The 16,404-nt window shown below is 32.4% G+C and overlaps 1 protein-coding gene across 1 annotated transcript; it reads left to right on the top strand.

Moving 5' to 3' along the window:
• On the top strand, positions 10,797-14,919 carry LOC109350209. The gene is made up of 6 exons (XM_019591384.1): positions 10,797-11,083; positions 11,173-11,787; positions 12,769-12,921; positions 13,197-13,325; positions 13,775-14,107; positions 14,237-14,919. The coding sequence occupies exons 1-6, from the start codon at positions 11,021-11,023 to the stop codon at positions 14,537-14,539; spliced, it is 1,596 nt and encodes a 531-aa protein (XP_019446929.1). The 5' UTR covers positions 10,797-11,020; the 3' UTR covers positions 14,540-14,919.

Below are 16,404 nucleotides of genomic sequence, written 5' to 3'. Positions count from 1 at the left end.
CGTATGACTGATATGATTCAATTGAAAATTGGTCGATAATACCAGTTTTTATCAATTTTCTGGTTATATGCACCAGTAAGAACCGGTTTTCACAACAATGATTAAACCATCTTTTTTTCATAATTTTTTATTTTATTTTTAATTTCCATATGATTTTTGATTTCTTGCTTTTTTTTAAATTCAATACATATTATACTTTATTTTAAATCATACTGTTTATATTACTCATGTTTTTCCATATATTTCTTCATTTCTTTGGAATTTAATTTCTAACTGAACTAAATTACGTTATTTTAGTAAAATTGTATCAAATTTTACATCATTTAATAACTTCTTAAATTATATTCATAACATTAATCATCAAAAAGTATGGAACAAAAGAGTATGATTTTAATTTTATATATTTTAGGTATACATTCATAATTATATAAGGTGTTTTGGTAAAAAAAAATTAATTAATGTGATTATGAATTTGGAAATTCCCTAGATCGTAATGTGTAGAGTAAACGATTTTGAAAATGAAAATGATAATAACAAACATGTTTTGAGGAAATGAAAATATGAAAATGAAAATTGTTTTTTGAAGATGAAAATAGAAAATAGAAATAGAAAACATTTCTTGAAACCAAACACACCCTAATTTTTTTCCGTAGGATTTTTTTTGTTATGATTATATTGTGTTGAAATCTAAACAAATCATGATGTGTATTGCTAACTATTGCCCCATCCGGTAATGGCTAAGCAACTAAAAGTGTAACCTTAATCTAGCTTGGAAAACCTAAATATATGTTAGACCCTAAATTTATAATCAAACCAATTCAACCTCGTTTTTTGTATTTTCCTATAAAATGTTAAAGGTTCCCAAAGAAAGGAGCTCATGATCAAATGAAATCTTTTTGTTAAAATTCTTCCTCGCAAGGTACTTAGGTAGCATGTACAATTGATGTCATGTTAAGCCAAATGTGGTACAAGCCAATACTCACGAGTAAAAGAGCTACTTAACTATATTTGTATCAGGTCCTATAACATTTTGCAAAGGTGTGTTTTTCAACCACAGAGGGCAATTGATCCAGTATATTAAGCAAGACACTTTTCATCAAAGAGGCAATATAAACTTGCGGAGGAGCTATACTAATGGTACCTCCCAATTAAGCTAGGAATGAAGATAATTGTTGTGTTTTAATTCCCTAATAGGGAAGAGTTATACATATCTAAGAGAAATAGGACAGGCTAGACTTTGCCTTAAACAGATCGACCCTATATAGGATATAGGAGTCTGAGTCTGACTTGTATGTTAGTTTGTTTAAAAAAAATTCAAAGCCTAGGTCTAGCCTGTGTAAAAGTCTGGTCTGACCTGTTAGCTTGTTTAAAGGCATATTATACTATATTATCTTGAAATAGGCCATCATGTCTACATTTAAATAAGCTAATATGACTATTTTTAACTAGACCTTATAACTCTAACAATTAAATTATATTTTTGTTTACATTTTTATACTAAAATTACATATATATTAAAATTATATAATATGAATATTATTACATAATATAGCTAAATAGGCCAGCCTGTTAGGCTTAATAGGCCTTTTGGATGACCTAAAGCCCTACTTGTTAAACTAAATAGGCTTTTTAAAAAGCCTGAGCCTGACATGTTTACGAAAAAAAGTCTAACTTAGCCTAGCCTGATATAGGTTAGGTAAAAGACCCTTGATAGGCAGTCTGACCTGTTTCCACCTCTATACACATTACAATCATGCCATTTTCCATACCTATTGACTTTGGAGGAGAAGAATTAGGGTATTCATTAGGATTTAAACATGAGAACTTAACCTAAAAAACTAGTCTATTAAGTAGAAGGGTCTCATGACTTTAATATCACATTAAGTTTGTTATACTACCTAATATGAGACTCCTAATAGATTCACCGTAACCAATAACAAAGCTATGCACACCCTAAATAATTTTTTAATAGAATAGAATATATATATATATATATATATACCACTTATAATTTTATAGGCCCCAAATTTATTTTTTTTCTATACGTCACAATCATTATAATGTTTAATTATTTTATAATATTGTAGATATGTAATTTAAGGAACTTTATAATCATTTATCTGAGACAAATATTCACTTGTTTCTTTTTATGTCTTATTTGAGTCCAGCTAATTTATTCTCTAGTTTTTATATGACAAAACTAGTTGAATTTATAAAATTTTATCTACTTGATTTTTGTTCAACTGATTTGGTGATGTTTGATAACTAACTTGATACTTACTTCAATGATATGCATAACATTGTTGATTTTTTCTTTAAAAGGAATCAATAAATCTTCCAAATAATTTGTTTAAAAGTGGAAGACACATTGTTTACCTATTAGTTTATTTTCTTATGAAGTTAGCAATACAACTATAGAAAAATGTTTTTCAAGTATGAAAATTATGAAAAATAGGTTGCATAGTCAAATAAGAAATTCATGGATGAATGATTGTATAATGACTTATATTTAGCGTGAAGAGTTCAAAAATATTGATAACAAATCAATCATTTTTGATGATTTCAAAATATGAAATCATATAGAGAATAATTATAAAATATATAATTTATTTGATTAAATGTATTTAAGTTTTGTAGCTTTGACATTAATGTATTTTTTATAATTGACGATATTTATTATTTTTATTTTAACTCATGTTGCATACTCTATCTTTAGGTCCTAGATTCGTCACTGCTTGGTTTGGTACATGATTTTGGTCTTGACCGAGGAATTGTGCCTGGCTTAGTGGGTGGCCTTAGTCTTAACCGAAGCAGATGGAACATGAGTCTCGGTCATGATGCATAGGCACTGATAGAGATGCAGGAACTTGGCTAGGCCATTTATGAAGCTTGACTCAGTCATGTCCCATCTTGGAATGGTCATGGGCGAGACACGAGACAATCTTGGCGCACCAATTTCGGGCCTAGTTCCTAGTATAGGCATACCAACCTTGAGCTTGGGCACAACATTATTGATCTTGGGTGACTTGTGTGTAATCATGCTTGCAACAATTCTAGGCAAATCATTTCTAGGAAAATCACTTACAATAGCATTAATGATGTTAGTATGATAAGAATTATTACGTTTATCCTTTAATTTTAATAACCCCCACAAGTTGGGGCGCATATATTTAGGACACCCGACTTGGTATGTATGTTTCTGAACACAGTTGGTCGTAAGGCCTTAGTTAAGGTATCAACAACTTGTAAATGAGCAGGCATATGGAGTAGCTTAATCAAACCTTGGCTGCATTTCTCTTTTATGGTATGACAATTTATCTCAATATGCTTTGTCATTTCATGGAAAACAAGGTTAGAAGCAATGTATATGGCAGATTGGTTATCACAATACAACAAAGTAGGCATAGAATAGGCAAATTGTAAATATTCTAATACATAGTTAAGCCAAGTAATTTCACAAGTATTTAAAGTCATAACCTTATACTCAGCTTCACAAGATCATCTAGAAACAATTCTTTATTTCTTTGATTTCTAGGAAATCAATGACCGACCTAGATATATGCAATATTCACTCACAAACCTTCTAGTATTTGGAAAGGATGCCCAATCACTATCACTATAGGCCTTCAATTGCACAATGGAATGGATAGAGAAAAACAATCCAATGGCAAGAGATCCCTTGAGATATCTTAGGATCTTTAAGGCATCAATGTGATGCATAATGGTAGGACACGCCATGAATTGTGCTAATTAGTTCACATAAAAGGTGATGTCAGACCTAGTGTTGGTTAAATATATTAGTCTTCCAATTAATCTCCTATAAGTAGGAGGATCATCAAAAAGGTCGCTACTATCTTGGTAAACATGGGCTCTAGGGATCATGGGGGTGGAGGATGGTTTGCATCCAATCAACCTTGCATCAGAAATTATTTCTAAAGCATACCTTCTCTGGTTCATAGAAATCCCAACCTTACTTCTAGCAATCTCAAAGCCAATAAAATATTTCAAATCACCAAAGTCTTTGTTTTTAAAGGTCCTATCTAGGACATGCTTGAGGTTATTGATATCAACAATATTATTACTAGAAAGGATGATATCATTCACATAGACTAAAACATTTGTGATCAAATCCTTGGAAGATCATTTAATGAATAAGGAATGATCACCTCTGGACTTATGGTAGCCATTTTTTATAAGGAAATTGGAGGTTGGGAAACCATTTCCTATGGGCTTGCCTAAACCCATATAAAAATTTCTGAAGTTTACAAACTTGGTTAGTTTGAGTGCTAGAAAGGCCAAGAAGGATAGTCATATAGACTTCTTCATATAAATCTCCATGAATAAAGGAATTGTTTATATCTAATTGTTTGAGGTACCAATTATGTATGGAAGCCAGGGCTAACACAAGCCTAACAGTGGAGATCTTAGCAACTGGTGAGAAAGTTTTAAGATAATCTACCCCTCCTGTTTGAGTATACCAATTTGCAACTAATTTGGCTTTATCCATCTCAATGCTCCCATCAGCCTTATACTTAATTTTAAATACTCATTTGCATCATATAGCAGACTTGTCTTTGTGAAAATTGGTCATAATTCAGGTGTTATTTTGCTGGAAAGCAGCCAATTCCATGTTAATAGCTTCCTACCACTGAGGGAATTTAATGGCCTAAGATTAAGTCTTTGGTTTAACGTTGGTAGTCAAGAAAATAATTATTGACTTATGATTGTTAAAGAGGCCATCATAACCCAGATAGGAAGACAAATGATACTTAGTATTAGAGGTAGGTATGTTGGTTTTATTGAGCAAGACACAATGGTAGTCTAGAAGATAAGTAAGGGTCGTGGTAATTCTATTACTTGTTTTAAGGCTTTGGTTTTCAAAATTCCTAGAAGATTGATCATTTGTTTCATCATTATTTACTTCTAGGTTGTTCATATTTCTAAGCTGCAATGAGTAATGTCATCAAAGATGAGAGAATTGGGCAGACATGTTTCACATAAGGTCTTGTATACTTCATCATTAGATGAGTTTTGAGAGATATAAGGGGAGATCTTCTCATAAAAGATCACATTCCTACTAACTTCTATGATTTTAGTAGAAATATTGAGGACAACATACCATTTTATTCCTTCCTTAAAGCCCAAAAAAAGAGATTTGTTTCATATAGGATCAAACTTACTTCTAGAATGGCTATGTGTGCTAACATGACATAGGCATCCAAAAACTTTTAGGGGATGCATGCTAGGTTGAACTTCAAACAATATAACATGAGGATTCTTATTGTCAATAACATAAGTAGGAAGGACATTGATTATATGAACATAATGCTTTAGAGAAAAAGACCAATAGTTCTTTAGTAACTTGCTCTGAACCAATAGAGCTCTAGCTACATTCAAAAGGTGTTGATGTTTTCTTTCAACTACTCTATTATGTTGAGGAGTATAGATGCATGTGAGTTGGTGCATAATCCCTTCACTAGTATATAAAGGTTTCATATTGAATTCAAGACCATTATCACTCCTAATAGTCTTAACCTTAACACTGAGTTGGTATTCTATCATTAAGACAAAATCTTATAGGTTCTTGGTGGAGGATTCTGCCTTAGACTTCATCAAATATACCCAAGTGTATCTACTATAGTCATCTACTATGGATAGGAAATATTGATATCCTTGGACAGAAGGTATAGAAAAGGGACCCTATATATCAACATGTATCAATTCTAATATATGTAAAGAGTGAGTGTTGCTTAAAGGAAATGGTGACTTCTTTTTCTTAGCTTGATGACATACATCACATGTGCAATCTTTATTAAATTCAACAAAGGGAAAATTGTTTTCTATTTTGTTCATACAATTGTGAGATGCACGTCCTAATTTAAAATGCCATACATTGGAATCAGATATAGAAGTAGAGAAATTTATATGATGTAAACACTTAGAAGCTTTCAATACATATAGGTCATTGATTGATCTAGTTGAACCAATCATCATCTATGACCTCTTCTCCTAAATTTTACAGCAATTGGCATCAAAGGATAATACACATCCACAATTTAGTGCAAGTCTAGATATAGAAATCAAGTTATAGGAAACACTTAGTAAACACAAGACACTATGAATCATAAGGTTAGCGAGAAGTAATACTATCCCAGAAATATTAACTATTACCTCATTTCCATTAGGTAGTTTCACTCTAATGGATTTTATCCTTTTGTGAGTAGTGAAATTTGTTGAAGTGGAACTTATATGGTCAATGGCATCACTGCCCATTACCCAATTAATGGAAAAATCTATGGATGTAGAATTACCTGTTATTTGCTCATTATGATTAGTTGAGGTGGTCGATAACACATTGCTAGTATTGTGGTTGGATCAACTTCATTTGATCTACTAGTCCCTTCATTAAACTATTGCAGCATGCTCACTAATTTTTGATATTGTTCTTTGGTCAAGCCATAAACTGGATTACTTTCATGTATATGTTGTCCTAATATATGGGCTTGGTTTTCCATTCTTGAACTTACCATTGAGAGCACTTGATCATTCTTACCAAAATTGGCTGGAAATCCATGCAACTTGTAGCATGTTTCCACTATATGCCCATTTCTTTTACAATGGATATAGAACTTGCAATTTCCTAAGTTCTTGTTCCATGAGCCTCTTCTTGATCCACTTGAGTTGCCTCTTCCTGATCCACTTGAGCTGCCTCTTCCAAATAGACAACCAACAAAACATCTTTATCCCCATCTTCAATATTAATATCAATATTTTGAATATCCATAATAATAGAATTAAATTATTTGAAACGAAGTTGGTTTGCGAGGCTCCTGGTCACGTATAAAGTTTCTAACTTCATCCACAAAGTCAAGCAGTTTCTTCATTGGCAATTTCACGAAGAACCTCCTTGGAAAAGCAAAGTTGGATTGATGAAAGTGAAATTTCATCCAAATCGTCTCATTGATCATCGGTCATGGAAGTTGGTTTCTTTGACTTCCCATCTAAACCTTTCTTTAATCTACCATAAATAAGAACGACTCTCATTTGGACTCGCCAAATAGAAAAGCTAATCTTGCCATCAAACTTCTTAATGTCAAAACTTAGTATACATTTTGAAAATCCCAACTGAATAAGAGCTTTATACCACTTGTTAGGATTAGAGCGCTATGTGAAAGCACATAATCGGATCAATCGGGAACTAAAGAGAAGCAATTAAAAGAGCAAGAAAATAACACAAGATTTAACGTGAAAAATTTCATCAGTGTGAGAGGTAAAAAAACCACGGGCGATCACGAGCAAAGTTCCACTATGTAAAAGGGAGAGTATAATAGATCCACTTATGATAAAGAGGACAAAGAATAATATTTTCTTTCACAATACTCTCTCTAATGGATAAAGAATTCTCACCAAAATCATTCACAAAATATAGGTGTATATGAATAAAATGAAATGATTGTAGTGAGAATATATGATGACGTGATGCATGTTGATGAATTTATGATGTTGTGATGCATGTTGATGATCTCTGAGTCCTTTTGCACTTCATAGTGCTGCCCTTTTATATCCAAATGGAGGTGAGAAAATGTGTAAGACTTAAGACCAAAGGCATTATAAACTTGGCTAGAAAGTTAACTTGGCAAGAAAGATTGAGAAGACTTGCCAATGGAGTCTCCAAATAAACTTGTGAACCAAACGTTGAAGACGTGGCTATATGAGAGCCACACATCTATCATGCTTCATGGCATCGTCTCTGATCTAAAGACAATAGTTAAACCGACCATAGATGCAAATAGGTAGATAAACAAAGGGGGATTTGAGGAGAGGATGCTCAAAAAATGATATGACTCATCCTCTTAAAGGCAACGTGTCTAAGTAAATTTGCTTGTGATGAAAAATAATGGTCTCCAAAATTTAGATTTTTCGCGACCTGGTCATCGGTTGGAAACCGAATATGCGACGAAGAGGTGAACTCGACTTCGACCTCTCCCAAAAGTTTTGGGATCACCACTATGTTCTTTTGCCATTAAAACACATAACTCTCTCATTATGCAAGAATTGGATAAATTGATCTTTAAACCTTAGTTCTAAGATCGAAAGTCGATTATGAATCGGAAAAGATGTTACCATATTGTCCATATTAAAATGGTACACTCGCCAAAAGCAAGAACTTTTATACCCTTAAAAAAAATTAAAAGCAAATTTTTTTTATTTTTTTGTCAGATAATAGTTCATTTTGCTATTATGTATACTTAGGTGCAATATGAAAACCAAAATTAATTAGTTCTGAGTAAAATATTGATTAATTGATTTGGTTTAAAAAAAATTATTTCAATTTAATGGGACTAAAACTATAATATTCCATAGAATAATTAAGATGAAATATCTTTTTTAATTTTTTTTAGAAAAAAGACTTATTGTATCTAAATTACATATGTTATTTTTCTCCTATTAGAAAAAAACATTTATCAATTTATTATTACAATTCTTATTGCTCCAAAATATTTATTAGTTTATTATTCACTACCTTTGCATGAAACTTGAATTTTGTTAACCAATGTTACCATTATTACAACTACTATCAACAATATTATTATAATTATGGTTATTATTAGGGTTACTTTTATTATTAAATAAAGAAATAAATAAGAAATAATAAGTACTTAAAAGAACACCAAAGTAACTACATTTGGATTTGAACTCCAAGATGCCACTATATGGTTGGCATGTGTGGACCAAAGGTGTGTGGGTGCACTATGATGTGCACAAAATGCAAGGCAAAGAATTCTCCCAAGATTGAAAAATAATGATGCTGAAAATGATTGGAGTTTTGGTACAAAAATATAAATTGTTTTTTGGTGTGTGTTGCATAAGACCTATGCCTCCTTTTATAGGAAAAAAATGTGTAATACCAAATTTATTACGAAAATTAAAAATGTAACCACTCATTTATTATTTAAATTTAAAACTGAAACTACTAACTAATTTCGGAATAAAAACTAAAACCAGAAATTTAAAATTAGAAATAAAACCATTGGTAATTAAATGACGGTTGGTTAAAATTCGAAGAGATAAAGTCGGTTATGAGACATCTAAAAAATGTTCTTTTTTACTATAAAAATTATTTTTGAGTTTTTTTATTTTTAAATATGATTCAGACAAAATTGGGTATTCACTGTATTCTAAGTCAATGGTAACTACTTTTGTCAACTACACGAAAGAGGAAAACACAACGAACAAATACCACATGATCAAAATATATTATACTTAAGCAAAACCCTAATTAAAGAAAAATCCTCTAAAAGATAGGCGAACATCATTACTAGATGCTTCACGGAAGGTGGTACATATATCAACACTTTAAAGATGGATGAGATTCTCTCTGATACTAAAAGAGGTCTAATATTGGAATATCAAGTAAAGAAGAAGTTTGACAATTTTTTATATATTTTATTCAAAAATAATTGAAATTTGGACAGTTAAATTTTTTTTATACCACATGTCATCATCTCCATCCATTATCAAACCATCGAGTACTAGAAATGATCTTTACTCGAAGAAGATATACAAGGATAAATCCATCTAAATTGGTAAATAGAAAACTTGGGATAAAGAGTTACTTTGGTCTTATTTATAAAAATTATCCCTTGACTTATGTATTTTTGAACTACTTTTTCTTTTTATGGTATAAATATTTTTGTCATTCAAAAATTCATATTTACTTCGTTCTCTCATACCAAATAGTACAAAAATATATTTTATTTCTCATATCTTTCTTTCTCTACCTCTCCTTCTAATATCTCTTCTCTTATTTTACTCTTCATCCGAACAAAACTTTAACACTTTCTAACTTGAAATATGAGACATCTAATGTGATGTCAATATAAGCCATTTTTGGAGTTATATCATTGAATTTATTTAAATGGATAAATAATTAAAAATTATATTAAAACATATGATTAAAGGGAGCACATTTGCTGTCCTACAACGTGTGCAACTTCATGTGCTAATGATTATGATTAGTTGAAAAAATGTATTTAAATTAAAATTTTAATAATTAATCAATTTTCTAACCAATCACAAGCATCGACACATAGAGTGATACATTGTTTTAGAAAAACATATGTTTACCCATGACTAGATGTTAGAGATTGGATGGTTTGACTATGCAAAATTATGATGATCGGATAAAGATATATGAAGATATCATTTTGAGAAGATGACTTTTATTAAATAGAAAAAGATTTTTTTATACTGTCACTGCATCATTCACTATTCATTTTTAACTATCATTTACTTAAAAAAAAAAAAAGGTAATCCAAATGAATGATAGATGATAAAGTGACTGTATATACATCTTTACACCATCAATACATATATTTAATAATATTTACCAAATCCTCAATTATCAAGGAGAATTGTGACAACATGGATAGGGTGGAACAATTGAGTTAGACCACAACACATTTCAAAGCCAATAGGACAAAAGAATATTAAAGAAGACATTGTTGTGTTTATATATTCAAATTACATATTATATTAAATTTAATTCTCATATTTTTGGATTTGATTATTATTGACTAAATGATTAAAGGAAAAAACAAACTTTATATTAAGAATAAATTAATGCATTTGATAAAGTAAACTATATTAGTATTTTACAATTTTCAAACTGACTATCAAAACTGGAATTTTAATACAGCAACAAGACAAAATAACATAAAAAAATATTAGAATTTTGATATTTTGGCGCCATTTATTTATTTTAATCTGAGGCACAAATAATCGATTTTGAAGCTTCTTCAATAAGCTTTACCACTCTACCTCATCACTCTACTACTGCATATTCAGCTTATCTATCTTATACTCTTAATTTTCATGCTCCTTATTTTCCTTCTATGAGAATCGATTTTTCTCCACTCTCTAGGGTTTCCTTCTATTTCAACACTTCAAATTTTTTTCTTCAGTTTCACCGTTTTCTTTCAACGCTTTTCTTCTCCGGCGGCGGAAAATTAAATCTCCGATGAGGAAATCGGCGAGATTTTCTTCCTTTGGTCTCACCACCGCCATCGAATTTCAAGAGCCGGTACGTTTTTTTTTCATTTCCTCTAATTTAAATTTCTCCAATTTTCTGTAAAAACCTAAATTTACAAGGGGAATTCTGTTTCAATTTAGGTTAAGAATGTCAGCACTAAATTTACTCTAACAACATATAACAAGAGGGTTCAGAAGCTGACCGAAGAGCAAAAAACCGCGATTTCGAAAGCTGGGTTTGGAAAATTGTTGTTAGTTCCTAACAATTCAATAAGAAAAGATTTATTAACAGACTTAATGGACACTTGGTGCTACGAGAAACAAGCTTTTATGGTCGCCTCGCGTGAGATCCAAGTCACCCTGTTAGATGTAGCTTTGATTTTGGGTCTTCCAGTAACAGGGAAATCAGTGTTGTTTAAAGATGAGGAACCACCCTTTTCGGATTTGGAAGAGTTGTATGGAGCAACAAAGGGATCAAGGAAGATTGCAATGACTTCACTTAAGGCTCGACTCGATTCAATTGGGGAGGATGTGAGTGATGATTTTGTAAGGACATTCTTGCTTTACACATTAGGGAGTTTTCTTTCTTCCAATGACGCGAAAGTGGATTCGCGTTACTTGTGCTTTCTTAGAAATTTGGATGATATTTCTCAATTCGCGTGGGGTGCATCTGTTATTGAGGATTTGTCTCAGTGGCTGGATAAGAGGAAAAAAAATAATATACAATATGTGGGTGGCTGCCTTATATTTCTGCAAGTAAGTTTCGGTTATAACTGTCTGAAAGCTTAGTGGATGTAGCCCTTTTTTGTTGAGTAAATTGATGTTCCTTGTCTCTAGAAGACTGTGTTTATTTTGATTTACTGTAATGTTATATCTACACTTGTGGAAAGAAATCTACTTTTGAAAATTTAACCTTGATGTGTATTATTAGTTAAGAATGTTAATCATTAATTGAAAACTACAAAAAGATGCGATTGGTGACTGATTGTATGTTAGTGTTGTCATGTTGGTTAGCTATAATTAACTTATTAGTAATGGGGTATAGGTTTTCAAGTGTAGGTATAACATTATTGTTCGACTTATTAGTCTCATAATGTTTTTTAATCAATTGGCTAGACCATTTTTCAATCTTGATTTATCTAAGAAGAAAATGTAGTCCTCCAAATATTTTATTTATCTAAAAGTGATTGGTTGCAGTATAAATGAACTATGACCCCAGCCAAAAATTTCTTGCCATGTTAAGAGTTTGGAGTCACCGTCATTTTTAGTGCTTTCCCAAATTGTTAATCACCCTACTCCATGATTGTGAGAACAGTTTGTTACAAAATAAGATTATTAAGTATTGATTTAGTACATAAAAGATCTGAAGTAAATTAAATTCGGAGGTTATGTGATCAACTTAGGTAAATCAATTTCAAAAACTGTGTTGATGTAAATTCAACCTTTCATGTTCAAAACCTTCATTTACTTTGTTTTGATGATGTGGCTCTTTCAAGCTTGCACTTTTCATACTTTGGTTGGTTATATTTAAAAGACTTTATGCATTGTGGATGATGTACTGGCTATATATAAAACTTTACACCGACAGTGCAATAGTGCATATATTTTACACTCTTGTGCTAATAGTAAAATGTATGTATACAAGCAATTTATGCATTGCATAGAAGACTAAGAATTATGCCTCTGTTGATCACAATTATTGTTAAGTTTTATTTTCGTTTTTTAAATGGTGAACAGACATGGTCTTATGAGCATTTTGATATAGCACGACCTCAGTTGCAAGGTGATGATTTGACCTTCCCGCGTGTGTGTCAATGGGATAATATTAAATGTAATCAAAAGCAACAGGTTACCTCAAGGTTTAACTTTAAGGAGCTGCATGGTGACCAGGTATATTACAAACTTGATTACAAATCTGTTGATTATTGAGTTTATTCTTTATGGTGTCTAATTCTCCATATAACATGGAAAGAGGAGAAAACATGTATGTCATTAACTGCTGCCGTTTCATTAGTCCGACTCAACTGACAATATATTGGGCGTTTGAATTAATTAGGATTGCCTTGTATTACCTGTCCACTGAAGTCCCTATCTCCGCTCCTCCAAAAATAGAGGAAGGAAAAGTATGTTATAATTCCTTTAGTTTATTGTCTATACACGTGCAGGTGATTTGGACACTTGAGCCTACTTCTGCAGAGTTACAGATGGAGATAGTCAAAGAGGCACTGAAGTTGCAGGGTGACAGCACAGAGCTTCAGTTGGCAGAAACCTGTTCAACAAACCCATCAACTAATGTGAGTTATAATTTGTTTTATTTTATATGTGTGTGTGCATTCATTTCTGGTACAGAAGTTTAGGAAGAGGGGAGGTTTCCCAATTCCAAGGTCAGGGCATGCCATTAGCCTTAGCAAACTAAAGAATTTGAGCACAGTTCAATCTTACCTGTTGACCCGAACTTCATTGGCATAATTTATTGGGTTTTGTTTTTCGGAAGCACTATAATTCTCTGGTTTCATTGTGGCATTACTGAAATTTGATTGAATGGGTGACGTTTAATGTTGGTAATGAGTTCTATTCATTGATTCGAATAATGAACTGATAAGATGAGTATCTTTGTTTCCTTCAAAAAAAGATGTGTATCTTTGTTTAAATAAATCAATCTTCTGCTGTTTTTGTTCTTCTATTTCAATACTTGTCTAGGAACGCAGTTCACTGTTCTTACTATTGATTGAGAATGTGACAGGTTTGTGGTGTAGATTCAGAGTCACAATTTTGCATCTCTAGTAATGACGAACTCCAAAGAGAAAACAATGCTAATTTTGAAAATCAGGTTGTGGAGGACACGCCCACAAGCTTAAGCACTTATAATGAGGAGAATAGAGAGCTGGAGATCGATCTTAAAAACCTGATAGTGGAGGACACACCCCCAAACTTGAGCAGTTATGATGAAGTACAAAGCGAGCAGGAGCTGAATCTTGAAAACTTGATAGTTGAGGACACCCCCACAAATTCGAGCACTGCTGATGAAGTAGGCAGAATAGTGGACCACACTCTCCCAAAGTTGAGCTTTTGTGATGTGAGATTTTTTTGTTCTGCCTTATTCTTTTGGGTCCTTTTGATAGATAATATATCCTTAGTTTTTCTTCTATATTGTAAGTATCCACAGTGAACCATGCCAAATAAAATTAACTTCTTTTGTTAACAGGATGATTTAAGAAAGAAAAATGTCATGTTAGAAGAGGAAATTGTTGAATTGAAAATGAAAGTAGGCCATGTAATGGAGGAAAATAGACATCTGCGCAGACAGATTCAAATAAATACAGAATTAGAAGATCAGAATGCTGAGTTGAAGAAAGAGGTTGACCTTTTGAGAGAAGAGAACAGAAATTTACTACAGTCAATAGGTAGCTTTGGTGATCGATTGGAAAGACATATTTTGGATTTTGAAACAAATGCAACTGAAGAAACATGCTCTCCTGGAATGTCACCCTTGAACTTACCTAGCTGATTAGAAATAGAGTTTCGGCACTCAAACTACTCCATACCGCATACATGTTCACTGCATACCTTGCTCCAGCCGCCACGTTGAACAATCACAGTTCTTTGGCGAAGCATAGTTATCTGGGCAGCCAGGTGGTATATATTTGTTAAGGTAAACTAACATTTTGCGTTGAATTAGAATGTTTCTTTCAAGTGAAACCAATAATTTCATGGCAGGTAACCAACTATTTATTTTCAAGTTTGTTGTATAATATGTTGTGGCAGATTGCTCATGTAGTTCTTCAATTACAAGGAGTTGGAGTTCAAATGATATATAGTAGCTTTTATGTTTGTAAAGACAAATTTGCACCACTTGAGGGCTTTTTAATGTTAACATTGTTCTTTTCACACTCATTTGTTTCTTTACTTTTCTTTCTGTGCTCCACGTCCTACAACCATTCATCAGGGATAGCTTTATTTTTGAACATCAAAGGTCCCAAGCCATTCATTACTTTTATATATCTTGACTAAGTTAAGATCATAGTTCAATAGTCTTAAACTTGCCTGTTTTTTTGCAACGATTATATTTGTGGTGAGCCAATAATAAAGTAAGTTGGAAAAACTGTCTGCATTTGCTTCCTTTGACACCCTGGCACCCCACTTGACACACCCACCTCCATTTTTTCCAAGAAGTTGAAACAAGCATGAAGAAACCTTCAAGAAGGAAAATCTTCCATGTGATGACAGAAGCTGCACATAGAGGGATGAAGATGTGGTCGGTGGGATAGCGGCAAGACATAGATAGTGTTTGATTGGGCAATGACATAATGGCAGAGGTGCAAATCGGTAGCAACAACGGTGCAAACATGTTGTCTGAGTCAAGTTGGAGTGGGAAGCACAATGGTGGTTTACGTGGTGCTTGTTGCAGGTAAATTCGTGGTTGTCACGATATCTTCTTTGTCATGATTAGGAACATTATGGTTCACGCTGAGGTGGCTACAATAAGGGTATGGTGAGAATGACATCATTTTGTGATGACTAAGTTCATTTTGGAAGAGTTAAAGAGTATATAAGTGGATAGATCCGTAGACTTAATGTCTTAAGGTTTTCGGGTTAAGATGTGATATCAAACATACTTATGTACATCTTTCATGTAGCACATGAAAGAACAATTTAGCTCATGCATGATGATTGCCCAACATAGTTATTGGTTGGTGCTTGATCCGTATATGCTTTTTCTTAGAACAATAATTTCAAGTGGAGATAATTAAGTAAAGTTGCAAAGTATTCAAAGGAAAGAATAACCAAGAAGATGAAAAATACCTTTATGCTTTTATTGATGTCCATATTGAATATTACATTGATGATATTGACTCAAAGCAAAACTCCTATTTATACTAAAACAAACACAAAATAATTGAAACTAAATAACTACTAACAGACTCTAAAACATTAACAGATTTAACCAACTTTCTAAAAATAGAAAAGCTATAACCATAATCATAGAAATTACACAAAGACTTAATACCCCAACACTATTACAACCATAAGTCATGTGAACTAAATCTAGACCAATCTTATTCATGTGAGTGGCCCTACATTGATGCTAAGCTGTATTGTCTTGACTGAGATGAGTGATACTACAAGATGTAATACTTCTAACTTGATTGTGAATTCGAGTAGATGAATGTATCAATTGAGAACTAGTACTGAACATTTGAAGTCTAGCACTAGCTGCCTTATGCATCAACATGCTTCCTGCATAATCATCTTTGCATCCATGTCTACATATGCCTGCATAATCATCTCTACATCCATGTCTGCAGTATGCATAACCATATAGATCATGAGAATAGACTAAGTTTAATATCCCCTACAAGCTGGAAAGTTAAT

This window comes from Lupinus angustifolius, chromosome LG01 (genome assembly GCF_001865875.1).
Source record: "Lupinus angustifolius cultivar Tanjil chromosome LG01, LupAngTanjil_v1.0, whole genome shotgun sequence".
NCBI classification, from domain to species: Eukaryota; Viridiplantae; Streptophyta; class Magnoliopsida; order Fabales; family Fabaceae; genus Lupinus; species Lupinus angustifolius.
This window is presented reverse-complemented; position numbering and strand designations above follow the sequence as displayed.

Bases quoted from the DNA above. Each gene is read 5' to 3' on its own strand.
- LOC109350209 (XM_019591384.1), top strand. From the start codon at position 11,021: ATGAGGAAATCGGCGAGATTTTCTTCCTTTGGTCTCACCACCGCCATC. The intron at 11,788-12,768 runs GTAAGTTTCGGT...AATGGTGAACAG, and splicing joins GCTGCCTTATATTTCTGCAA to ACATGGTCTTATGAGCATTT. The intron at 12,922-13,196 runs GTATATTACAAA...ATACACGTGCAG, and splicing joins AGGAGCTGCATGGTGACCAG to GTGATTTGGACACTTGAGCC.